This window comes from Anthonomus grandis, chromosome 15 (genome assembly GCF_022605725.1).
Source record: "Anthonomus grandis grandis chromosome 15, icAntGran1.3, whole genome shotgun sequence".
Lineage (NCBI taxonomy): Eukaryota > Metazoa > Arthropoda > Insecta > Coleoptera > Curculionidae > Anthonomus > Anthonomus grandis.
The window spans coordinates 2,201,841-2,229,540 of record NC_065560.1 but is presented as its reverse complement, the minus strand read 5'-3'; the positions used below and the strand labels follow the sequence as shown (position 1 = coordinate 2,229,540).

Sequence of the window (27,700 nt, the reverse complement as noted above, 5' to 3'; positions counted from 1 at the left end):
AAATCAATTTTTCGTGAAAAATTCGATACGGGGGGGTATACCCTAAAAATGAAAAATCCCAAACTTTGGAGGTCCATATCTCGGCTTCTATGGGCACTATCGGGAAAATTCCAACGGTTTTGTCTTAGTTTCGTCGTTGTGAATCCAACGAGACCATCCGCAAGGTCGTAGCTTTTACGATAGCCGAGATATGGCATTTTTGATGCCCATTTTTGGCCTCAAAAACGAGGTCAAAAAATGACTTTTTCCGAATTTTTAAAAGTGCTATAATTTGACTTGTTCTGGTCGAATTCCGTTATAACCCGGTGTTTTCGTAATGTAAGTGATGGGAATAGGCCGCTAATAGGGGTTTCTATAGCAATTTTCGGGTTTCAAGAAAATCGATTTTTCGCATTTTCAAAGCGCTATAACTCCCTTAGTTTTTCTCGAAACTCATTATAACCCGGTGTTTTCGTGTTGTAGGTGATGGGAACAAGCCGCTGGTATAGTTAGCTCAAATTCGAAAAAAATCAATTTTTCGTGAAAAATTCGATACGGGGGGGTATACCCTAAAAATGAAAAATCCCAAACTTTGGAGGTCCATATCTCGGCTTCTATGGGCACTATCGGGAAAATTCCAACGGTTTTGTCTTAGTTTCGTCGTTGTGAATCCAACGAGACCATCCGCAAGGTCGTAGCTTTTACGATAGCCGAGATATGGCATTTTTGATGCCCATTTTTGGCCTCAAAAACGAGGTCAAAAAATGACTTTTTCCGAATTTTTAAAAGTGCTATAATTTGACTTGTTCTGGTCGAATTCCGTTATAACCCGGTGTTTTCGTAATGTAAGTGATGGGAATAAGCCGCTAATAGGGGTTTCTATAGCAATTTTCGGGTTTCAAGAAAATCGATTTTTCGCATTTTCAAAGCGCTATAACTCCCTTAGTTTTTCTCGAAACTCATTATAACCCGGTGTTTTCGTGTTGTAGGTGATGGGAACAAGCCGCTGGTATAGTTAGCTCAAATTCGAAAAAAATCAATTTTTCGTGAAAAATTCGATACGGGGGGGTATACCCTAAAAATGAAAAATCCCAAACTTTGGAGGTCCATATCTCGGCTTCTATGGGCACTATCGGGAAAATTCCAACGGTTTTGTCTTAGTTTCGTCGTTGTGAATCCAACGAGACCATCCGCAAGGTCGTAGCTTTTACGATAGCCGAGATATGGCATTTTTGATGCCCATTTTTGGCCTCAAAAACGAGGTCAAAAAATGACTTTTTCCGAATTTTTAAAAGTGCTATAATTTGACTTGTTCTGGTCGAATTCCGTTATAACCCGGTGTTTTCGTAATGTAAGTGATGGGAATAAGCCGCTAATAAGGGTTTCTATAGCAATTTTCGGGTTTCAAGAAATTCGATTTTTCGCATTTTCAAAGCGCTATAACTCCCTTAGTTTTTCTCGAAACTCATTATAACCCGGTGTTTTCTTGTTGTAGGTGATGGGAACAAGCCGCTGGTATAGTTAGCTCAAATTCGAAAAAAATCAATTTTTCGTGAAAAATTCGATACGGGGGGGTATACCCTAAAAATGAAAAATCCCAAACTTTGGAGGTCCATATCTCGGCTTCTATGGGCACTATCGGGAAAATTCCAACGGTTTTGTCTTAGTTTCGTCGTTGTGAATCCAACGAGACCATCCGCAAGGTCGTAGCTTTTACGATAGCCGAGATATGGCATTTTTGATGCCCATTTTTGGCCTCAAAAACGAGGTCAAAAAATGACTTTTTCCGAATTTTTAAAAGTGCTATAATTTGACTTGTTCTGGTCGAATTCCGCTATAACCCGGTGTTTTCGTAATGTAAGTGATGGGAATAAGCCGCTAATAGGGGTTTCTATAGCATTTTTCGGGTTTCAAGAAAATCGATTTTTCGCATTTTCAAAGCGCTATAACTCCCTTAGTTTTTCTCGAAACTCATTATAACCCGGTGTTTTCGTGTTGTAGGTGATGGGAACAAGCCGCTGGTATAGTTAGCTCAAATTCGAAAAAAATCAATTTTTTGTGAAAAATTCGATACGGGGGGGTATACCCTAAAAATGAAAAATCCCAAACTTTGGAGGTCCATATCTCGGCTTCTATGGGCACTATCGGGAAAATTCCAACGGTTTTGTCTTAGTTTCGTCGTTGTGAATCCAACGAGACCATCCGCAAGGTCGTAGCTTTTACGATAGCCGAGATATGGCATTTTTGATGCCCATTTTTGGCCTCAAAAACGAGGTCAAAAAATGACTTTTTCCGAATTTTTAAAAGTGCTATAATTTGACTTGTTCTGGTCGAATTCCGTTATAACCCGGTGTTTTCGTAATGTAAGTGATGGGAATAAGCCGCTAATAGGGGTTTCTATAGCAATTTTCGGGTTTCAAGAAAATCGATTTTTCGCATTTTCAAAGCGCTATAACTCCCTTAGTTTTTCTCGAAACTCATTATAACCCGGTGTTTTCGTGTTGTAGGTGATGGGAACAAGCCGCTGGTATAGTTAGCTTAAATTCGAAAAAAATCAATTTTTCGTGAAAAATTCGATACGGGGGGGTATACCCTAAAAATGAAAAATCCCAAACTTTGGAGGTCCATATCTCGGCTTCTATGGGCACTATCGGGAAAATTCCAACGGTTTTGTCTTAGTTTCGTCGTTGTGAATCCAACGAGACCATCCGCAAGGTCGTAGCTTTTACGATAGCCGAGATATGGCATTTTTGATGCCCATTTTTGGCCTCAAAAACGAGGTCAAAAAATGACTTTTTCCGAATTTTTAAAAGTGCTATAATTTGACTTGTTCTGGTCGAATTCCGTTATAACCCGGTGTTTTCGTAATGTAAGTGATGGGAATAAGCCGCTAATAGGGGTTTCTATAGCAATTTTCGGGTTTCAAGAAAATCGATTTTTCGCATTTTCAAAGCGCTATAACTCCCTTAGTTTTTCTCGAAACTCATTATAACCCGGTGTTTTCGTGTTGTAGGTGATGGGAACAAGCCGCTGGTATAGTTAGCTCAAATTCGAAAAAAATCAATTTTTCGTGAAAAATTCGATACGGGGGGGTATACCCTAAAAATGAAAAATCCCAAACTTTGGAGGTCCATATCTCGGCTTCTATGAGCACTATCGGGAAAATTCCAACGGTTTTGTCTTAGTTTCGTCGTTGTGAATCCAACGAGACCATCCGCAAGGTCGTAGCTTTTACGATAGCCGAGATATGGCATTTTTGATGCCCATTTTTGGCCTCAAAAACGAGGTCAAAAAATGACTTTTTCCGAATTTTTAAAAGTGCTATAATTTGACTTGTTCTGGTCGAATTCCGTTATAACCCGGTGTTTTCGTAATGTAAGTGATGGGAATAAGCCGCTAATAGGGGTTTCTATAGCAATTTTCGGGTTTCAAGAAAATCGATTTTTCGCATTTTCAAAGCGCTATAACTCCCTTAGTTTTTCTCGAAACTCATTATAACCCGGTGTTTTCGTGTTGTAGGTGATGGGAACAAGCCGCTGGTATAGTTAGCTCAAATTCGAAAAAAATCAATTTTTCGTGAAAAATTTGATACGGGGGGGTATACCCTAAAAATGAAAAATCCCAAATTTTGGAGGTCCATATCTCGGCTTCTATGGGCACTATCGGGAAAATTCCAACGGTTTTGTCTTAGTTTCGTCGTTGTGAATCCAACGAGACCATCCGCAAGGTTGTAGCTTTTACGATAGCCGAGATATGGCATTTTTGATGCCCATTTTTGGCCTCAAAAACGAGGTCAAAAAATGACTTTTTCCGAATTTTTAAAAGTGCTATAATTTGACTTGTTCTGGTCGAATTCCGTTATAACCCGGTGTTTTCGTAATGTAAGTGATGGGAATAAGCCGCTAATAGGGGTTTCTATAGCAATTTTCGGGTTTCAAGAAAATCGATTTTTCGCATTTTCAAAGCGCTATAACTCCCTTAGTTTTTCTCGAAACTCATTATAACCCGGTGTTTTCGTGTTGTAGGTGATGGGAACAAGCCGCTGGTATAGTTAGCTTAAATTCGAAAAAAATCAATTTTTCGTGAAAAATTCGATACGGGGGGGTATACCCTAAAAATGAAAAATCCCAAACTTTGGAGGTCCATATCTCGGCTTCTATGGGCACTATCGGGAAAATTCCAACGGTTTTGTCTTAGTTTCGTCGTTGTGAATCCAACGAGACCATCCGCAAGGTCGTAGCTTTTACGATAGCCGAGATATGGCATTTTTGATGCCCATTTTTGGCCTCAAAAACGAGGTCAAAAAATGACTTTTTCCGAATTTTTAAAAGTGCTATAATTTGACTTGTTCTGGTCGAATTCCGTTATAACCCGGTGTTTTCGTAATGTAAGTGATGGGAATAAGCCGCTAATAAGGGTTTCTATAGCAATTTTCGGGTTTCAAGAAATTCGATTTTTCGCATTTTCAAAGCGCTATAACTCCCTTAGTTTTTCTCGAAACTCATTATAACCCGGTGTTTTCGTGTTGTAGGTGATGGGAACAAGCCGCTGGTATAGTTAGCTCAAATTCGAAAAAAATCAATTTTTCGTGAAAAATTCGATACGGGGGGGTATACCCTAAAAATGAAAAATCCCAAACTTTGGAGGTCCATATCTCGGCTTCTATGGGCACTATCGGGAAAATTCCAACGGTTTTGTCTTAGTTTCGTCGTTGTGAATCCAACGAGACCATCCGCAAGGTCGTAGCTTTTACGATAGCCGAGATATGGCATTTTTGATGCCCATTTTTGGCCTCAAAAACGAGGTCAAAAAATGACTTTTTCCGAATTTTTAAAAGTGCTATAATTTGACTTGTTCTGGTCGAATTCCGTTATAACCCGGTGTTTTCGTAATGTAAGTGATGGAAATAAGCCGCTAATAAGGGTTTCTATAGCAATTTTCGGGTTTCAAGTAATTCGATTTTTCGCATTTTCAAAGCGCTATAACTCCCTTAGTTTTTCTCGAAACTCATTATAACCCGGTGTTTTCGTGTTGTAGGTGATGGGAACAAGCCGCTGGTATAGTTAGCTCAAATTCGAAAAAAATCAATTTTTCGTGAAAAATTCGATACGGGGGGGTATACCCTAAAAATGAAAAATCCCAAACTTTGGAGGTCCATATCTCGGCTTCTATGGGCACTATCGGGAAAATTCCAACGGTTTTGTCTTAGTTTCGTCGTTGTGAATCCAACGAGACCATCCGCAAGGTCGTAGCTTTTACGATAGCCGAGATATGGCATTTTTGATGCCCATTTTTGGCCTCAAAAACGAGGTCAAAAAATGACTTTTTCCGAATTTTTAAAAGTGCTATAATTTGACTTGTTCTGGTCGAATTCCGTTATAACCCGGTGTTTTCGTAATGTAAGTGATGGGAATAAGCCGCTAATAGGGGTTTCTATAGCATTTTTCGGGTTTCAAGAAAATCGATTTTTCGCATTTTCAAAGCGCTATAACTCCCTTAGTTTTTCTCGAAACTCATTATAACCCGGTGTTTTCGTGTTGTAGGTGATGGGAACAAGCCGCTGGTATAGTTAGCTCAAATTCGAAAAAAATCAATTTTTCGTGAAAAATTCGATACGGGGGGGTATACCCTAAAAATGAAAAATCCCAAACTTTGGAGGTCCATATCTCGGCTTCTATGGGCACTATCGGGAAAATTCCAACGGTTTTGTCTTAGTTTCGTCGTTGTGAATCCAACGAGACCATCCGCAAGGTCGTAGCTTTTACGATAGCCGAGATATGGCATTTTTGATGCCCATTTTTGGCCTCAAAAACAAGGTCAAAAAATGACTTTTTCCGAATTTTTAAAAGTGCTATAATTTGACTTGTTCTGGTCGAATTCCGTTATAACCCGGTGTTTTCGTAATGTAAGTGATGGGAATAAGCCGCTAATAAGGGTTTCTATAGCAATTTTCGGGTTTCAAGTAATTCGATTTTTCGCATTTTCAAAGCGCTATAACTCCCTTAGTTTTTCTCGAAACTCATTATAACCCGGTGTTTTCGTGTTGTAGGTGATGGGAACAAGCCGCTGGTATAGTTAGCTCAAATTCGAAAAAAATCAATTTTTCGTGAAAAATTCGATACGGGGGGGTATACCCTAAAAATGAAAAATCCCAAACTTTGGAGGTCCATATCTCGGCTTCTATGGGCACTATCGGGAAAATTCCAACGGTTTTGTCTTAGTTTCGTCGTTGTGAATCCAACGAGACCATCCGCAAGGTCGTAGCTTTTACGATAGCCGAGATATGGCATTTTTGATGCCCATTTTTGGCCTCAAAAACGAGGTCAAAAAATGACTTTTTCCGAATTTTTAAAAGTGCTATAATTTGACTTGTTCTGGTCGAATTCCGCTATAACCCGGTGTTTTCGTAATGTAAGTGATGGGAATAAGCCGCTAATAGGGGTTTCTATAGCATTTTTCGGGTTTCAAGAAAATCGATTTTTCGCATTTTCAAAGCGCTATAACTCCCTTAGTTTTTCTCGAAACTCATTATAACCCGGTGTTTTCGTGTTGTAGGTGATGGGAACAAGCCGCTGGTATAGTTAGCTCAAATTCGAAAAAAATCAATTTTTCGTGAAAAATTCGATACGGGGGGGTATACCCTAAAAATGAAAAATCCCAAACTTTGGAGGTCCATATCTCGGCTTCTATGGGCACTATCGGGAAAATTCCAACGGTTTTGTCTTAGTTTCGTCGTTGTGAATCCAACGAGACCATCCGCAAGGTCGTAGCTTTTACGATAGCCGAGATATGGCATTTTTGATGCCCATTTTTGGCCTCAAAAACGAGGTCAAAAAATGACTTTTTCCGAATTTTTAAAAGTGCTATAATTTGACTTGTTCTGGTCGAATTCCGTTATAACCCGGTGTTTTCGTAATGTAAGTGATGGGAATAAGCCGCTAATAGGGGTTTCTATAGCAATTTTCGGGTTTCAAGAAAATCGATTTTTCGCATTTTCAAAGCGCTATGACTCCCTTAGTTTTTCTCGAAACTCATTATAACCCGGTGTTTTCGTGTTGTAGGTGATGGGAACAAGCCGCTGGTATAGTTAGCTCAAATTCGAAAAAAATCAATTTTTCGTGAAAAATTCGATACGGGGGGGTATACCCTAAAAATGAAAAATCCCAAACTTTGGAGGTCCATATCTCGGCTTCTATGGGCACTATCGGGAAAATTCCAACGGTTTTGTCTTAGTTTCGTCGTTGTGAATCCAACGAGACCATCCGCAAGGTCGTAGCTTTTACGATAGCCGAGATATGGCATTTTTGATGCCCATTTTTGGCCTCAAAAACGAGGTCAAAAAATGACTTTTTCCGAATTTTTAAAAGTGCTATAATTTGACTTGTTCTGGTCGAATTCCGTTATAACCCGGTGTTTTCGTAATGTAAGTGATGGGAATAAGCCGCTAATAAGGGTTTCTATAGCAATTTTCGGGTTTCAAGAAATTCGATTTTTCGCATTTTCAAAGCGCTATAACTCCCTTAGTTTTTCTCGAAACTCATTATAACCCGGTGTTTTCGTGTTGTAGGTGATGGGAACAAGCCGCTGGTATAGTTAGCTCAAATTCGAAAAAAATCAATTTTTCGTGAAAAATTCGATACGGGGGGTATACCCTAAAAATGAAAAATCCCAAACTTTGGAGGTCCATATCTCGGCTTCTATGGGCACTATCGGGAAAATTCCAACGGTTTTGTCTTAGTTTCGTCGTTGTGAATCCAACGAGACCATCCGCAAGGTCGTAGCTTTTACGATAGCCGAGATATGGCATTTTTGATGCCCATTTTTGGCCTCAAAAACGAGGTCAAAAAATGACTTTTTCCGAATTTTTAAAAGTGCTATAATTTGACTTGTTCTGGTCGAATTCCGTTATAACCCGGTGTTTTCGTAATGTAAGTGATGGGAATAAGCCGCTAATAAGGGTTTCTATAGCAATTTTCGGGTTTCAAGAAATTCGATTTTTCGCATTTTCAAAGCGCTATAACTCCCTTAGTTTTTCTCGAAACTCATTATAACCCGGTGTTTTCGTGTTGTAGGTGATGGGAACAAGCCGCTGGTATAGTTAGCTCAAATTCGAAAAAAATCAATTTTTCGTGAAAAATTCGATACGGGGGGGTATACCCTAAAAATGAAAAATCCCAAACTTTGGAGGTCCATATCTCGGCTTCTATGGGCACTATCGGGAAAATTCCAACGGTTTTGTCTTAGTTTCGTCGTTGTGAATCCAACGAGACCATCCGCAAGGTCGTAGCTTTTACGATAGCCGAGATATGGCATTTTTGATGCCCATTTTTGGCCTCAAAAACGAGGTCAAAAAATGACTTTTTCCGAATTTTTAAAAGTGCTATAATTTGACTTGTTCTGGTCGAATTCCGTTATAACCCGGTGTTTTCGTAATGTAAGTGATGGGAATAAGCCGCTAATAGGGGTTTCTATAGCAATTTTCGGGTTTCAAGAAAATCGATTTTTCGCATTTTCAAAGCGCTATGACTCCCTTAGTTTTTCTCGAAACTCATTATAACCCGGTGTTTTCGTGTTGTAGGTGATGGGAACAAGCCGCTGGTATAGTTAGCTCAAATTCGAAAAAAATCAATTTTTCGTGAAAAATTCGATACGGGGGGGTATACCCTAAAAATGAAAAATCCCAAACTTTGGAGGTCCATATCTCGGCTTCTATGGGCACTATCGGGAAAATTCCAACGGTTTTGTCTTAGTTTCGTCGTTGTGAATCCAACGAGACCATCCGCAAGGTCGTAGCTTTTACGATAGCCGAGATATGGCATTTTTGATGCCCATTTTTGGCCTCAAAAACGAGGTCAAAAAATGACTTTTTCCGAATTTTTAAAAGTGCTATAATTTGACTTGTTCTGGTCGAATTCCGTTATAACCCGGTGTTTTCGTAATGTAAGTGATGGGAATAAGCCGCTAATAAGGGTTTCTATAGCAATTTTCGGGTTTCAAGAAATTCGATTTTTCGCATTTTCAAAGCGCTATAACTCCCTTAGTTTTTCTCGAAACTCATTATAACCCGGTGTTTTCGTGTTGTAGGTGATGGGAACAAGCCGCTGGTATAGTTAGCTCAAATTCGAAAAAAATCAATTTTTCGTGAAAAATTCGATACGGGGGGGTATACCCTAAAAATGAAAAATCCCAAACTTTGGAGGTCCATATCTCGGCTTCTATGGGCACTATCGGGAAAATTCCAACGGTTTTGTCTTAGTTTCGTCGTTGTGAATCCAACGAGACCATCCGCAAGGTCGTAGCTTTTACGATAGCCGAGATATGGCATTTTTGATGCCCATTTTTGGCCTCAAAAACGAGGTCAAAAAATGACTTTTTCCGAATTTTTAAAAGTGCTATAATTTGACTTGTTCTGGTCGAATTCCGTTATAACCCGGTGTTTTCGTAATGTAAGTGATGGGAATAAGCCGCTAATAGGGGTTTCTATAGCAATTTTCGGGTTTCAAGAAAATCGATTTTTCGCATTTTCAAAGCGCTATGACTCCCTTAGTTTTTCTCGAAACTCATTATAACCCGGTGTTTTCGTGTTGTAGGTGATGGGAACAAGCCGCTGGTATAGTTAGCTCAAATTCGAAAAAAATCAATTTTTCGTGAAAAATTCGATACGGGGGGGTATACCCTAAAAATGAAAAATCCCAAACTTTGGAGGTCCATATCTCGGCTTCTATGGGCACTATCGGGAAAATTCCAACGGTTTTGTCTTAGTTTCGTCGTTGTGAATCCAACGAGACCATCCGCAAGGTCGTAGCTTTTACGATAGCCGAGATATGGCATTTTTGATGCCCATTTTTGGCCTCAAAAACGAGGTCAAAAAATGACTTTTTCCGAATTTTTAAAAGTGCTATAATTTGACTTGTTCTGGTCGAATTCCGTTATAACCCGGTGTTTTCGTAATGTAAGTGATGGGAATAAGCCGCTAATAGGGGTTTCTATAGCAATTTTCGGGTTTCAAGAAAATCGATTTTTCGCATTTTCAAAGCGCTATAACTCCCTTAGTTTTTCTCGAAACTCATTATAACCCGGTGTTTTCGTGTTGTAGGTGATGGGAACAAGCCGCTGGTATAGTTAGCTCAAATTCGAAAAAAATCAATTTTTCGTGAAAAATTCGATACGGGGGGGTATACCCTAAAAATGAAAAATCCCAAACTTTGGAGGTCCATATCTCGGCTTCTATGGGCACTATCGGGAAAATTCCAACGGTTTTGTCTTAGTTTCGTCGTTGTGAATCCAACGAGACCATCCGCAAGGTCGTAGCTTTAACGATAGCCGAGATATGGCATTTTTGATGCCCATTTTTGGCCTCAAAAACGAGGTCAAAAAATGACTTTTTCCGAATTTTTAAAAGTGCTATAATTTGACTTGTTCTGGTCGAATTCCGTTATAACCCGGTGTTTTCGTAATGTAAGTGATGGGAATAAGCCGCTAATAAGGGTTTCTATAGCAATTTTCGGGTTTCAAGAAATTCGATTTTTCGCATTTTCAAAGCGCTATAACTCCCTTAGTTTTTCTCGAAACTCATTATAACCCGGTGTTTTCGTGTTGTAGGTGATGGGAACAAGCCGCTGGTATAGTTAGCTCAAATTCGAAAAAAATCAATTTTTCGTGAAAAATTCGATACGGGGGGGTATACCCTAAAAATGAAAAATCCCAAACTTTGGAGGTCCATATCTCGGCTTCTATGGGCACTATCGGGAAAATTCCAACGGTTTTGTCTTAGTTTCGTCGTTGTGAATCCAACGAGACCATCCGCAAGGTCGTAGCTTTTACGATAGCCGAGATATGGCATTTTTGATGCCCATTTTTGGCCTCAAAAACGAGGTCAAAAAATGACTTTTTCCGAATTTTTAAAAGTGCTATAATTTGACTTGTTCTGGTCGAATTCCGCTATAACCCGGTGTTTTCGTAATGTAAGTGATGGGAATAAGCCGCTAATAGGGGTTTCTATAGCATTTTTCGGGTTTCAAGAAAATCGATTTTTCGCATTTTCAAAGCGCTATAACTCCCTTAGTTTTTCTCGAAACTCATTATAACCCGGTGTTTTCGTGTTGTAGGTGATGGGAACAAGCCGCTGGTATAGTTAGCTCAAATTCGAAAAAAATCAATTTTTCGTGAAAAATTCGATACGGGGGGGTATACCCTAAAAATGAAAAATCCCAAACTTTGGAGGTCCATATCTCGGCTTCTATGGGCACTATCGGGAAAATTCCAACGGTTTTGTCTTAGTTTCGTCGTTGTGAATCCAACGAGACCATCCGCAAGGTCGTAGCTTTTACGATAGCCGAGATATGGCATTTTTGATGCCCATTTTTGGCCTCAAAAACGAGGTCAAAAAATGACTTTTTCCGAATTTTTAAAAGTGCTATAATTTGACTTGTTCTGGTCGAATTCCGTTATAACCCGGTGTTTTCGTAATGTAAGTGATGGGAATAAGCCGCTAATAGGGGTTTCTATAGCAATTTTCGGGTTTCAAGAAAATCGATTTTTCGCATTTTCAAAGCGCTATAACTCCCTTAGTTTTTCTCGAAACTCATTATAACCCGGTGTTTTCGTGTTGTAGGTGATGGGAACAAGCCGCTGGTATAGTTAGCTCAAATTCGAAAAAAATCAATTTTTCGTGAAAAATTCGATACGGGGGGGTATACCCTAAAAATGAAAAATCCCAAACTTTGGAGGTCCATATCTCGGCTTCTATGGGCACTATCGGGAAAATTCCAACGGTTTTGTCTTAGTTTCGTCGTTGTGAATCCAACGAGACCATCCGCAAGGTCGTAGCTTTTACGATAGCCGAGATATGGCATTTTTGATGCCCATTTTTGGCCTCAAAAACGAGGTCAAAAAATGACTTTTTCCGAATTTTTAAAAGTGCTATAATTTGACTTGTTCTGGTCGAATTCCGTTATAACCCGGTGTTTTCGTAATGTAAGTGATGGGAATAAGCCGCTAATAGGGGTTTCTATAGCAATTTTCGGGTTTCAAGAAAATCGATTTTTTGCATTTTCAAAGCGCTATAACTCCCTTAGTTTTTCTCGAAACTCATTATAACCCGGTGTTTTCGTGTTGTAGGTGATGGGAACAAGCCGCTGGTATAGTTAGCTCAAATTCGAAAAAAATCAATTTTTCGTGAAAAATTCGATACGGGGGGGTATACCCTAAAAATGAAAAATCCCAAACTTTGGAGGTCCATATCTCGGCTTCTATGGGCACTATCGGGAAAATTCCAACGGTTTTGTCTTAGTTTCGTCGTTGTGAATCCAACGAGACCATCCGCAAGGTCGTAGCTTTTACGATAGCCGAGATATGGCATTTTTGATGCCCATTTTTGGCCTCAAAAACGAGGTCAAAAAATGACTTTTTCCGAATTTTTAAAAGTGCTATAATTTGACTTGTTCTGGTCGAATTCCGTTATAACCCGGTGTTTTCGTAATGTAAGTGATGGGAATAAGCCGCTAATAGGGGTTTCTATAGCAATTTTCGGGTTTCAAGAAAATCGATTTTTCGCATTTTCAAAGCGCTATGACTCCCTTAGTTTTTCTCGAAACTCATTATAACCCGGTGTTTTCGTGTTGTAGGTGATGGGAACAAGCCGCTGGTATAGTTAGCTCAAATTCGAAAAAAATCAATTTTTCGTGAAAAATTCGATACGGGGGGGTATACCCTAAAAATGAAAAATCCCAAACTTTGGAGGTCCATATCTCGGCTTCTATGGGCACTATCGGGAAAATTCCAACGGTTTTGTCTTAGTTTCGTCGTTGTGAATCCAACGAGACCATCCGCAAGGTCGTAGCTTTTACGATAGCCGAGATATGGCATTTTTGATGCCCATTTTTGGCCTCAAAAACGAGGTCAAAAAATGACTTTTTCCGAATTTTTAAAAGTGCTATAATTTGACTTGTTCTGGTCGAATTCCGTTATAACCCGGTGTTTTCGTAATGTAAGTGATGGGAATAAGCCGCTAATAGGGGTTTCTATAGCAATTTTCGGGTTTCAAGAAAATCGATTTTTCGCATTTTCAAAGCGCTATAACTCCCTTAGTTTTTCTCGAAACTCATTATAACCCGGTGTTTTCGTGTTGTAGGTGATGGGAACAAGCCGCTGGTATAGTTAGCTCAAATTCGAAAAAAATCAATTTTTCGTGAAAAATTCGATACGGGGGGGTATACCCTAAAAATGAAAAATCCCAAACTTTGGAGGTCCATATCTCGGCTTCTATGGGCACTATCGGGAAAATTCCAACGGTTTTGTCTTAGTTTCGTCGTTGTGAATCCAACGAGACCATCCGCAAGGTCGTAGCTTTTACGATAGCCGAGATATGGCATTTTTGATGCCCATTTTTGGCCTCAAAAACGAGGTCAAAAAATGACTTTTTCCGAATTTTTAAAAGTGCTATAATTTGACTTGTTCTGGTCGAATTCCGTTATAACCCGGTGTTTTCGTAATGTAAGTGATGGGAATAAGCCGCTAATAGGGGTTTCTATAGCAATTTTCGGGTTTCAAGAAAATCGATTTTTCGCATTTTCAAAGCGCTATAACTCCCTTAGTTTTTCTCGAAACTCATTATAACCCGGTGTTTTCGTGTTGTAGGTGATGGGAACAAGCCGCTGGTATAGTTAGCTTAAATTCGAAAAAAATCAATTTTTCGTGAAAAATTCGATACGGGGGGGTATACCCTAAAAATGAAAAATCCCAAACTTTGGAGGTCCATATCTCGGCTTCTATGGGCACTATCGGGAAAATTCCAACGGTTTTGTCTTAGTTTCGTCGTTGTGAATCCAACGAGACCATCCGCAAGGTCGTAGCTTTTACGATAGCCGAGATATGGCATTTTTGATGCCCATTTTTGGCCTCAAAAACGAGGTCAAAAAATGACTTTTTCCGAATTTTTAAAAGTGCTATAATTTGACTTGTTCTGGTCGAATTCCGTTATAACCCGGTGTTTTCGTAATGTAAGTGATGGGAATAAGCCGCTAATAAGGGTTTCTATAGCAATTTTCGGGTTTCAAGAAATTCGATTTTTCGCATTTTCAAAGCGCTATAACTCCCTTAGTTTTTCTCGAAACTCATTATAACCCGGTGTTTTCGTGTTGTAGGTGATGGGAACAAGCCGCTGGTATAGTTAGCTCAAATTCGAAAAAAATCAATTTTTCGTGAAAAATTCGATACGGGGGGTATACCCTAAAAATGAAAAATCCCAAACTTTGGAGGTCCATATCTCGGCTTCTATGGGCACTATCGGGAAAATTCCAACGGTTTTGTCTTAGTTTCGTCGTTGTGAATCCAACGAGACCATCCGCAAGGTCGTAGCTTTTACGATAGCCGAGATATGGCATTTTTGATGCCCATTTTTGGCCTCAAAAACGAGGTCAAAAAATGACTTTTTCCGAATTTTTAAAAGTGCTATAATTTGACTTGTTCTGGTCGAATTCCGTTATAACCCGGTGTTTTCGTAATGTAAGTGATGGGAATAAGCCGCTAATAAGGGTTTCTATAGCAATTTTCGGGTTTCAAGAAATTCGATTTTTCGCATTTTCAAAGCGCTATAACTCCCTTAGTTTTTCTCGAAACTCATTATAACCCGGTGTTTTCGTGTTGTAGGTGATGGGAACAAGCCGCTGGTATAGTTAGCTCAAATTCGAAAAAAATCAATTTTTCGTGAAAAATTCGATACGGGGGGTATACCCTAAAAATGAAAAATCCCAAACTTTGGAGGTCCATATCTCGGCTTCTATGGGCACTATCGGGAAAATTCCAACGGTTTTGTCTTAGTTTCGTCGTTGTGAATCCAACGAGACCATCCGCAAGGTCGTAGCTTTTACGATAGCCGAGATATGGCATTTTTGATGCCCATTTTTGGCCTCAAAAACGAGGTCAAAAAATGACTTTTTCCGAATTTTTAAAAGTGCTATAATTTGACTTGTTCTGGTCGAATTCCGTTATAACCCGGTGTTTTCGTAATGTAAGTGATGGGAATAAGCCGCTAATAAGGGTTTCTATAGCAATTTTCGGGTTTCAAGAAATTCGATTTTTCGCATTTTCAAAGCGCTATAACTCCCTTAGTTTTTCTCGAAACTCATTATAACCCGGTGTTTTCGTGTTGTAGGTGATGGGAACAAGCCGCTGGTATAGTTAGCTCAAATTCGAAAAAAATCAATTTTTCGTGAAAAATTCGATACGGGGGGGTATACCCTAAAAATGAAAAATCCCAAACTTTGGAGGTCCATATCTCGGCTTCTATGGGCACTATCGGGAAAATTCCAACGGTTTTGTCTTAGTTTCGTCGTTGTGAATCCAACGAGACCATCCGCAAGGTCGTAGCTTTTACGATAGCCGAGATATGGCATTTTTGATGCCCATTTTTGGCCTCAAAAACGAGGTCAAAAAATGACTTTTTCCGAATTTTTAAAAGTGCTATAATTTGACTTGTTCTGGTCGAATTCCGTTATAACCCGGTGTTTTCGTAATGTAAGTGATGGGAATAAGCCGCTAATAGGGGTTTCTATAGCAATTTTCGGGTTTCAAGAAAATCGATTTTTCGCATTTTCAAAGCGCTATGACTCCCTTAGTTTTTCTCGAAACTCATTATAACCCGGTGTTTTCGTGTTGTAGGTGATGGGAACAAGCCGCTGGTATAGTTAGCTCAAATTCGAAAAAAATCAATTTTTCGTGAAAAATTCGATACGGGGGGGTATACCCTAAAAATGAAAAATCCCAAACTTTGGAGGTCCATATCTCGGCTTCTATGGGCACTATCGGGAAAATTCCAACGGTTTTGTCTTAGTTTCGTCGTTGTAAATCCAACGAGATCATTCGCAAGGTCGTAGCTTTTACGATAGCCGAGATATGGCATTTTTGATGCCCATTTTTGGCCTCAAAAACGAGGTCAAAAAATGACTTTTTCCGAATTTTTAAAAGTGCTATAATTTGACTTGTTCTGGTCGAATTCCGTTATAACCCGGTGTTTTCGTAATGTAAGTGATGGGAATAAGCCGCTAATAAGGGTTTCTATAGCAATTTTCGGGTTTCAAGAAATTCGATTTTTCGCATTTTCAAAGCGCTATAACTCCCTTAGTTTTTCTCGAAACTCATTATAACCCGGTGTTTTCGTGTTGTAGGTGATGGGAACAAGCCGCTGGTATAGTTAGCTCAAATTCGAAAAAAATCAATTTTTCGTGAAAAATTCGATACGGGGGGGTATACCCTAAAAATGAAAAATCCCAAACTTTGGAGGTCCATATCTCGGCTTCTATGGGCACTATCGGGAAAATTCCAACGGTTTTGTCTTAGTTTCGTCGTTGTGAATCCAACGAGACCATCCGCAAGGTCGTAGCTTTTACGATAGCCGAGATATGGCATTTTTGATGCCCATTTTTGGCCTCAAAAACGAGGTCAAAAAATGACTTTTTCCGAATTTTTAAAAGTGCTATAATTTGACTTGTTCTGGTCGAATTCCGTTATAACCCGGTGTTTTCGTAATGTAAGTGATGGGAATAAGCCGCTAATAGGGGTTTCTATAGCAATTTTCGGGTTTCAAGAAAATCGATTTTTCGCATTTTCAAAGCGCTATGACTCCCTTAGTTTTTCTCGAAACTCATTATAACCCGGTGTTTTCGTGTTGTAGGTGATGGGAACAAGCCGCTGGTATAGTTAGCTCAAATTCGAAAAAAATCAATTTTTCGTGAAAAATTCGATACGGGGGGGTATACCCTAAAAATGAAAAATCCCAAACTTTGGAGGTCCATATCTCGGCTTCTATGGGCACTATCGGGAAAATTCCAACGGTTTTGTCTTAGTTTCGTCGTTGTGAATCCAACGAGACCATCCGCAAGGTCGTAGCTTTTACGATAGCCGAGATATGGCATTTTTGATGCCCATTTTTGGCCTCAAAAACGAGGTCAAAAAATGACTTTTTCCGAATTTTTAAAAGTGCTATAATTTGACTTGTTCTGGTCGAATTCCGTTATAACCCGGTGTTTTCGTAATGTAAGTGATGGGAATAAGCCGCTAATAGGGGTTTCTATAGCAATTTTCGGGTTTCAAGAAAATCGATTTTTCGCATTTTCAAAGCGCTATAACTCCCTTAGTTTTTCTCGAAACTCATTATAACCCGGTGTTTTCGTGTTGTAGGTGATGGGAACAAGCCGCTGGTATAGTTAGCTCAAATTCGAAAAAAATCAATTTTTCGTGAAAAATTCGATACGGGGGGGTATACCCTAAAAATGAAAAATCCCAAACTTTGGAGGTCCATATCTCGGCTTCTATGGGCACTATCGGGAAAATTCCAACGGTTTTGTCTTAGTTTCGTCGTTGTGAATCCAACGAGACCATCCGCAAGGTCGTAGCTTTTACGATAGCCGAGATATGGCATTTTTGATGCCCATTTTTGGCCTCAAAAACGAGGTCAAAAAATGACTTTTTCCGAATTTTTAAAAGTGCTATAATTTGACTTGTTCTGGTCGAATTCCGTTATAACCCAGTGTTTTCGTAATGTAAGTGATGGGAATAAGCCGCTAATAAGGGTTTCTATAGCAATTTTCGGGTTTCAAGAAATTCGATTTTTCGCATTTTCAAAGCGCTATAACTCCCTTAGTTTTTCTCGAAACTCATTATAACCCGGTGTTTTCGTGTTGTAGGTGATGGGAACAAGCCGCTGGTATAGTTAGCTCAAATTCGAAAAAAATCAATTTTTCGTGAAAAATTCGATACGGGGGGGTATACCCTAAAAATGAAAAATCCCAAACTTTGGAGGTCCATATCTCGGCTTCTATGGGCACTATCGGGAAAATTCCAACGGTTTTGTCTTAGTTTCGTCGTTGTGAATCCAACGAGACCATCCGCAAGGTCGTAGCTTTTACGATAGCCGAGATATGGCATTTTTGATGCCCATTTTTGGCCTCAAAAACGAGGTCAAAAAATGACTTTTTCCGAATTTTTAAAAGTGCTATAATTTGACTTGTTCTGGTCGAATTCCGCTATAACCCGGTGTTTTCGTAATGTAAGTGATGGGAATAAGCCGCTAATAGGGGTTTCTATAGCATTTTTCGGGTTTCAAGAAAATCGATTTTTCGCATTTTCAAAGCGCTATAACTCCCTTAGTTTTTCTCGAAACTCATTATAACCCGGTGTTTTCGTGTTGTAGGTGATGGGAACAAGCCGCTGGTATAGTTAGCTCAAATTCGAAAAAAATCAATTTTTCGTGAAAAATTCGATACGGGGGGGTATACCCTAAAAATGAAAAATCCCAAACTTTGGAGGTCCATATCTCGGCTTCTATGGGCACTATCGGGAAAATTCCAACGGTTTTGTCTTAGTTTCGTCGTTGTGAATCCAACGAGACCATCCGCAAGGTCGTAGCTTTTACGATAGCCGAGATATGGCATTTTTGATGCCCATTTTTGGCCTCAAAAACGAGGTCAAAAAATGACTTTTTCCGAATTTTTAAAAGTGCTATAATTTGACTTGTTCTGGTCGAATTCCGTTATAACCCGGTGTTTTCGTAATGTAAGTGATGGGAATAAGCCGCTAATAGGGGTTTCTATAGCAATTTTCGGGTTTCAAGAAAATCGATTTTTCGCATTTTCAAAGCGCTATAACTCCCTTAGTTTTTCTCGAAACTCATTATAACCCGGTGTTTTCGTGTTGTAGGTGATGGGAACAAGCCGCTGGTATAGTTAGCTCAAATTCGAAAAAAATCAATTTTTCGTGAAAAATTCGATACGGGGGGGTATACCCTAAAAATGAAAAATCCCAAACTTTGGAGGTCCATATCTCGGCTTCTATGGGCACTATCGGGAAAATTCCAACGGTTTTGTCTTAGTTTCGTCGTTGTGAATCCAACGAGACCATCCGCAAGGTCGTAGCTTTTACGATAGCCGAGATATGGCATTTTTGATGCCCATTTTTGGCCTCAAAAACGAGGTCAAAAAATGACTTTTTCCGAATTTTTAAAAGTGCTATAATTTGACTTGTTCTGGTCGAATTCCGTTATAACCCGGTGTTTTCGTAATGTAAGTGATGGGAATAAGCCGCTAATAGGGGTTTCTATAGCAATTTTCGGGTTTCAAGAAAATCGATTTTTTGCATTTTCAAAGCGCTATAACTCCCTTAGTTTTTCTCGAAACTCATTATAACCCGGTGTTTTCGTGTTGTAGGTGATGGGAACAAGCCGCTGGTATAGTTAGCTCAAATTCGAAAAAAATCAATTTTTCGTGAAAAATTCGATACGGGGGGGTATACCCTAAAAATGAAAAATCCCAAACTTTGGAGGTCCATATCTCGGCTTCTATGGGCACTATCGGGAAAATTCCAACGGTTTTGTCTTAGTTTCGTCGTTGTGAATCCAACGAGACCATCCGCAAGGTCGTAGCTTTTACGATAGCCGAGATATGGCATTTTTGATGCCCATTTTTGGCCTCAAAAACGAGGTCAAAAAATGACTTTTTCCGAATTTTTAAAAGTGCTATAATTTGACTTGTTCTGGTCGAATTCCGTTATAACCCGGTGTTTTCGTAATGTAAGTGATGGGAATAAGCCGCTAATAGGGGTTTCTATAGCAATTTTCGGGTTTCAAGAAAATCGATTTTTCGCATTTTCAAAGCGCTATAACTCCCTTAGTTTTTCTCGAAACTCATTATAACCCGGTGTTTTCGTGTTGTAGGTGATGGGAACAAGCCGCTGGTATAGTTAGCTCAAATTCGAAAAAAATCAATTTTTCGTGAAAAATTCGATACGGGGGGGTATACCCTAAAAATGAAAAATCCCAAACTTTGGAGGTCCATATCTCGGCTTCTATGGGCACTATCGGGAAAATTCCAACGGTTTTGTCTTAGTTTCGTCGTTGTGAATCCAACGAGACCATCCGCAAGGTCGTAGCTTTTACGATAGCCGAGATATGGCATTTTTGATGCCCATTTTTGGCCTCAAAAACGAGGTCAAAAAATGACTTTTTCCGAATTTTTAAAAGTGCTATAATTTGACTTGTTCTGGTCGAATTCCGTTATAACCCGGTGTTTTCGTAATGTAAGTGATGGGAATAAGCCGCTAATAGGGGTTTCTATAGCAATTTTCGGGTTTCAAGAAAATCGATTTTTCGCATTTTCAAAGCGCTATAACTCCCTTAGTTTTTCTCGAAACTCATTATAACCCGGTGTTTTCGTGTTGTAGGTGATGGGAACAAGCCGCTGGTATAGTTAGCTCAAATTCGAAAAAAATCAATTTTTCGTGAAAAATTCGATACGGGGGGGTATACCCTAAAAATGAAAAATCCCAAACTTTGGAGGTCCATATCTCGGCTTCTATGGGCACTATCGGGAAAATTCCAACGGTTTTGTCTTAGTTTCGTCGTTGTGAATCCAACGAGACCATCCGCAAGGTCGTAGCTTTTACGATAGCCGAGATATGGCATTTTTGATGCCCATTTTTGGCCTCAAAAACGAGGTCAAAAAATGACTTTTTCCGAATTTTTAAAAGTGCTATAATTTGACTTGTTCTGGTCGAATTCCGTTATAACCCGGTGTTTTCGTAATGTAAGTGATGGGAATAAGCCGCTAATAGGGGTTTCTATAGCAATTTTCGGGTTTCAAGAAAATCGATTTTTCGCATTTTCAAAGCGCTATAACTCCCTTAGTTTTTCTCGAAACTCATTATAACCCGGTGTTTTCGTGTTGTAGGTGATGGGAACAAGCCGCTGGTATAGTTAGCTCAAATTCGAAAAAAATCAATTTTTCGTGAAAAATTCGATACGGGGGGGTATACCCTAAAAATGAAAAATCCCAAACTTTGGAGGTCCATATCTCGGCTTCTATGGGCACTATCGGGAAAATTCCAACGGTTTTGTCTTAGTTTCGTCGTTGTGAATCCAACGAGACCATCCGCAAGGTCGTAGCTTTTACGATAGCCGAGATATGGCATTTTTGATGCCCATTTTTGGCCTCAAAAACGAGGTCAAAAAATGACTTTTTCCGAATTTTTAAAAGTGCTATAATTTGACTTGTTCTGGTCGAATTCCGTTATAACCCGGTGTTTTCGTAATGTAAGTGATGGGAATAAGCCGCTAATAGGGGTTTCTATAGCAATTTTCGGGTTTCAAGAAAATCGATTTTTTGCATTTTCAAAGCGCTATAACTCCCTTAGTTTTTCTCGAAACTCATTATAACCCGGTGTTTTCGTGTTGTAGGTGATGGGAACAAGCCGCTGGTATAGTTAGCTCAAATTCGAAAAAAATCAATTTTTCGTGAAAAATTCGATACGGGGGGGTATACCCTAAAAATGAAAAATCCCAAACTTTGGAGGTCCATATCTCGGCTTCTATGGGCACTATCGGAAAAATTCCAACGGTTTTGTCTTAGTTTCGTCGTTGTGAATCCAACGAGACCATCCGCAAGGTCGTAGCTTTTACGATAGCCGAGATATGGCATTTTTGATGCCCATTTTTGGCCTCAAAAACGAGGTCAAAAAATGACTTTTTCCGAATTTTTAAAAGTGCTATAATTTGACTTGTTCTGGTCGAATTCCGTTATAACCCGGTGTTTTCGTAATGTAAGTGATGGGAATAAGCCGCTAATAAGGGTTTCTATAGCAATTTTCGGGTTTCAAGAAATTCGATTTTTCGCATTTTCAAAGCGCTATAACTCCCTTAGTTTTTCTCGAAACTCATTATAACCCGGTGTTTTCGTGTTGTAGGTGATGGGAACAAGCCGCTGGTATAGTTAGCTCAAATTCGAAAAAAAATCAATTTTTCGTGAAAAATTCGATACGGGGGGGTATACCCTAAAAATGAAAAATCCCAAACTTTGGAGGTCCATATCTCGGCTTCTATGGGCACTATCGGGAAAATTCCAACGGTTTTGTCTTAGTTTCGTCGTTGTGAATCCAACGAGACCATCCGCAAGGTCGTAGCTTTTACGATAGCCGAGATATGGCATTTTTGATGCCCATTTTTGGCCTCAAAAACGAGGTCAAAAAATGACTTTTTCCGAATTTTTAAAAGTGCTATAATTTGACTTGTTCTGGTCGAATTCCGTTATAACCCGGTGTTTTCGTAATGTAAGTGATGGGAATAAGCCGCTAATAGGGGTTTCTATAGCAATTTTCGGGTTTCAAGAAAATCGATTTTTCGCATTTTCAAAGCGCTATGACTCCCTTAGTTTTTCTCGAAACTCATTATAACCCGGTGTTTTCGTGTTGTAGGTGATGGGAACAAGCCGCTGGTATAGTTAGCTCAAATTCGAAAAAAATCAATTTTTCGTGAAAAATTCGATACGGGGGGGTATACCCTAAAAATGAAAAATCCCAAACTTTGGAGGTCCATATCTCGGCTTCTATGGGCACTATCGGGAAAATTCCAACGGTTTTGTCTTAGTTTCGTCGTTGTGAATCCAACGAGACCATCCGCAAGGTCGTAGCTTTTACGATAGCCGAGATATGGCATTTTTGATGCCCATTTTTGGCCTCAAAAACGAGGTCAAAAAATGACTTTTTCCGAATTTTTAAAAGTGCTATAATTTGACTTGTTCTGGTCGAATTCCGTTATAACCCGGTGTTTTCGTAATGTAAGTGATGGGAATAAGCCGCTAATAGGGGTTTCTATAGCAATTTTCGGGTTTCAAGAAAATCGATTTTTCGCATTTTCAAAGCGCTATGACTCCCTTAGTTTTTCTCGAAACTCATTATAACCCGGTGTTTTCGTGTTGTAGGTGATGGGAACAAGCCGCTGGTATAGTTAGCTCAAATTCGAAAAAAATCAATTTTTCGTGAAAAATTCGATACGGGGGGGTATACCCTAAAAATGAAAAATCCCAAACTTTGGAGGTCCATATCTCGGCTTCTATGGGCACTATCGGGAAAATTCCAACGGTTTTGTCTTAGTTTCGTCGTTGTGAATCCAACGAGACCATCCGCAAGGTCGTAGCTTTTACGATAGCCGAGATATGGCATTTTTGATGCCCATTTTTGGCCTCAAAAACGAGGTCAAAAAATGACTTTTTCCGAATTTTTAAAAGTGCTATAATTTGACTTGTTCTGGTCGAATTCCGTTATAACCCGGTGTTTTCGTAATGTAAGTGATGGGAATAAGCCGCTAATAGGGGTTTCTATAGCAATTTTCGGGTTTCAAGAAAATCGATTTTTCGCATTTTCAAAGCGCTATAACTCCCTTAGTTTTTCTCGAAACTCATTATAACCCGGTGTTTTCGTGTTGTAGGTGATGGGAACAAGCCGCTGGTATAGTTAGCTCAAATTCGAAAAAAATCAATTTTTCGTGAAAAATTCGATACGGGGGGGTATACCCTAAAAATGAAAAATCCCAAACTTTGGAGGTCCATATCTCGGCTTCTATGGGCACTATCGGGAAAATTCCAACGGTTTTGTCTTAGTTTCGTCGTTGTGAATCCAACGAGACCATCCGCAAGGTCGTAGCTTTTACGATAGCCGAGATATGGCATTTTTGATGCCCATTTTTGGCCTCAAAAACGAGGTCAAAAAATGACTTTTTCCGAATTTTTAAAAGTGCTATAATTTGACTTGTTCTGGTCGAATTCCGTTATAACCCGGTGTTTTCGTAATGTAAGTGATGGGAATAAGCCGCTAATAGGGGTTTCTATAGCAATTTTCGGGTTTCAAGAAAATCGATTTTTCGCATTTTCAAAGCGCTATAACTCCCTTAGTTTTTCTCGAAACTCATTATAACCCGGTGTTTTCGTGTTGTAGGTGATGGGAACAAGCCGCTGGTATAGTTAGCTCAAATTCGAAAAAAATCAATTTTTCGTGAAAAATTCGATACGGGGGGGTATACCCTAAAAATGAAAAATCCCAAACTTTGGAGGTCCATATCTCGGCTTCTATGGGCACTATCGGAAAAATTCCAACGGTTTTGTCTTAGTTTCGTCGTTGTGAATCCAACGAGACCATCCGCAAGGTCGTAGCTTTTACGATAGCCGAGATATGGCATTTTTGATGCCCATTTTTGGCCTCAAAAACGAGGTCAAAAAATGACTTTTTCCGAATTTTTAAAAGTGCTATAATTTGACTTGTTCTGGTCGAATTCCGTTATAACCCGGTGTTTTCGTAATGTAAGTGATGGGAATAAGCCGCTAATAAGGGTTTCTATAGCAATTTTCGGGTTTCAAGAAATTCGATTTTTCGCATTTTCAAAGCGCTATAACTCCCTTAGTTTTTCTCGAAACTCATTATAACCCGGTGTTTTCGTGTTGTAGGTGATGGGAACAAGCCGCTGGTATAGTTAGCTCAAATTCGAAAAAAATCAATTTTTCGTGAAAAATTCGATACGGGGGGTATACCCTAAAAATGAAAAATCCCAAACTTTGGAGGTCCATATCTCGGCTTCTATGGGCACTATCGGGAAAATTCCAACGGTTTTGTCTTAGTTTCGTCGTTGTGAATCCAACGAGACCATCCGCAAGGTCGTAGCTTTTACGATAGCCGAGATATGGCATTTTTGATGCCCATTTTTGGCCTCAAAAACGAGGTCAAAAAATGACTTTTTCCGAATTTTTAAAAGTGCTATAATTTGACTTGTTCTGGTCGAATTCCGTTATAACCCGGTGTTTTCGTAATGTAAGTGATGGGAATAAGCCGCTAATAGGGGTTTCAATAGCAATTTTCGGGTTTCAAGAAAATCGATTTTTCGCATTTTCAAAGCGCTATAACTCCCTTAGTTTTTCTCGAAACTCATTATAACCCGGTGTTTTCGTGTTGTAGGTGATGGGAATAAGCCGCTAATAGGGGTTTTTATAGCAATTTTCAGGTTTCAAGAAAATCGATTTTTTGCATTTTCAAAGCGCTATAACTCCCTTAGTTTTTCTCGAAACTCATTATAACCCGGTGTTTTCGTGTTGTAGGTGATGGGAACAAGCCGCTGGTATAGTTAGCTCAAATTCGAAAAAAATCAATTTTTGGTGAAAAATTCGATACGGGGGGGGTAAACCCTAAAAATGAAAAATCCCAAACTTTGGAGGTCTATATCTCGGCTTCTATGGGCACTATCTGGAAAATTCCAACGGTTTTGTCTTAGTTTCGTCGTTCTGAATCCAACGAGACCATCCGCAAGGTCGTAGCTTTTACGATAGCCGAGATATGGCATTTTTGATGCCCATTTTTGGCCTGAAAAACGGACGTCGAAAACGACTTTTTCAGGATTTTCAAAGTGCTCTCATTCCCTTAGTTCTGCTCGGATCCTGTTATAACCCGGTGTTTTCGTAATCTAGGTGACCCAAATAAGACGCTGGTATACTTACTGACCACTTACTTCAAAGTCGAATATCTTAAATTCTAACTGGTCTATTTTTATGAAACAAAAAGCATAATATTCAGAAGGATATTTCCAACAAATTTGGTTAAGACTTTAACCTGATATAATCAACATTTTCCGAAATATTAGCCTTTTTGTATAGCCGCCTTTCCCAGGTCAAAACACTCGTCGTTCATGCAGTTTGTTTGACGCCAGTTCGTCGAGGTCACAGAAATCGATTCGCGTTTTTAGCGTAAGGCAAAAGAACAAAGGGAAAATACATTGACTACATATGTCTTGATCTATATTCAATCTAACCTCAATGTAAGGAATTGACCTAACCACGTGTATGGTATGTAATTAACATTTTTAGACAGTTGTGTCCAAAAACAATAACAAGGTGACCACTTACTTCAAAGTCGAATATCTTAAATTCTAATTGTGCTATTTTTATGAAACAAAAAGCATAATATTCAGAAGGATATTCCCGACAAATTTAAATAAAATATCGAACCTTACCTCGATATGAGGAATTGACCTGACCACGTGTATGGTATAAGTGCTCTCATTGGATGAACCCTCCAACGGTTGACAATACCTGGTGATGTAGCTGGTATTTTCGACGTACTCTGCGAATTCTTCAACTGAGTAGCTCGATGTGCTGTTGGCTCTAAGTGCAACGGAGGCACTTTGCTCTACGATCCCACATAAAATGAATCCCGTTAGTACGAAAGCTGCCAACACTTGACGGGATCCTATCTGATCTAAATTAGAAAAAAAACTTATCAAGTAAAGGAATATTAGGTGTGTAGTAATTGAAACTTATAGAGTAAAATGCTGTCGGATTTTGTGATCTGCCTAAGGCATTTGAGCGTGAACTTGGAGACTTACCATTTACTAAAACTTTGGCTGCTTTTTGGAGCTGAACGCTCCCTCGTTTAAGAGTATTTAATCCAGGAGGCATTTTCCTTTTATTAGAAAAACTGATAAAAACTAACTAAATCACTTAACATTTTCAAATTACATATACACACCTCTATTTCTCGAAAACCCGTTTTGCTACTGCCTGTAAACATCTCGCCGTAAAATATAGGATAATTGAGTCATTATTGTCTATTTAGAGCATACATACAAATATTATAAATTAGGTAATTACTTTAATGCTTATCTACTACCTACATAATCTCTTCCGTAAGAAATTTTACTGGCTCGATTTTTGGCGAAGGCAATGGGTAAAGACAAGAATGATATTTTTGCACGATTTTTTTAATAGCTTCATGTCGTAATCAGTGCGACAATATTCATTCTCGCACGCTCGAGCACCTGCAGCACCATCTAGGTATCACAGTTACAAAAGCTAAATAATAAAGGTCACTGGATCTGAAAAGGTAGACCTGCCATACACCTACTGTAGCTCCATCTAACAGTTATGTTTTAACATGTTTGCTTCATTAATGGTTTTCCACGCTTGCACACTAACGACTTACATCTTCCAGGAATTTAAACTTAATTTGTTATACTAACTTACTTTAAACGTAATTATGTACCAGTAACGTCATATAAAAATTTTATTTCAATGCATGAATAAAGGTAACTGGATCTGAAAAGGTGGATCTGTGGCTTCATCTAACGGTTCCAGACCTACAAAATCACGATTTACATCTTCTAGGCATTCACACTTATTCCTCGCTCTCATTTCTTTCAATGTCTTTTCTGGAAGACATAAATAAGTAATTCATTATTTTATTCCAGGCATTTGATGTCTTTTGTAGACTTTATAAATATTTTGCCTTGTCTTTCAGGTATCTCAAGTCATTTTCTCTTTTATTCAAGGTCATTTGGTCATTGAAAATCATTTTTAATTACTCTCAGGCAGTTTCCAATTTATTCAGTATATTTTATGTAATTTTTGATTCCTTACAGGCAGTTGAAGTCACTAAATCAAACTAAATATCATAAGTACAGAAGGAATAGTTTGCAATGTTGCCATACAGTAAAAACGCTCTGCTTCGTAGCTTTAACGCATGAGAAGATGTGATTTTGGTTGTGGCGCCATCTAAAAGTCATACCTCAAAACTTAAATTAAGGTCCCTAGGTCTGAAAAGGTAAACCATTCAAACGTGTCCTGTAGTCACTTTTTTATCACGTCGCCATTTTATAGTCATACTTTAAAATACGTATTAAATTATTAGTTCTGCGGTATGGCAAATGAGGATTTCTCAACAATCTATTCAATTTTTTATTAACAATTTATCCTCACACGTCCGTGACACAATGGAGGAGGATAATAAGACATAAGGAAATAACAATTTACTCTCAAAAATCTGTAATTTGACTGACAATACGAGCAAGTTTATTTAACGATCCACTCGATGGCTTCACCAACATCCTAAGGTCGATTTTGAAGGTCGATATCTCGGCTTC

General features: G+C 39.1%; 1 protein-coding gene across 3 annotated transcripts in view; it reads right to left on the bottom strand.

Moving 5' to 3' along the window:
- Positions 1-26,367, bottom strand: part of LOC126745158 (sialin-like) — a 31,314-nt gene extending 4,947 nt beyond the window's left edge. The window contains exons 1-3 of one of the 3 annotated variants that reach the window (XM_050452885.1): positions 26,311-26,367; positions 26,168-26,244; positions 25,796-26,040 (exon numbers count right to left, since the gene is read on the bottom strand). In XM_050452885.1, the coding sequence (XP_050308842.1) occupies positions 25,796-26,040; positions 26,168-26,240 (318 nt within the window). In that variant the 5' untranslated portion in view covers positions 26,241-26,244; positions 26,311-26,367. Of the gene's footprint in view, positions 1-25,795; positions 26,041-26,167 lie in introns of all 3 variants that reach the window. The other 2 variants (XM_050452884.1, XM_050452883.1) reach the window with 2 other exon arrangements.
- Between the last annotated feature and the right edge of the window lie 1,333 nt (positions 26,368-27,700).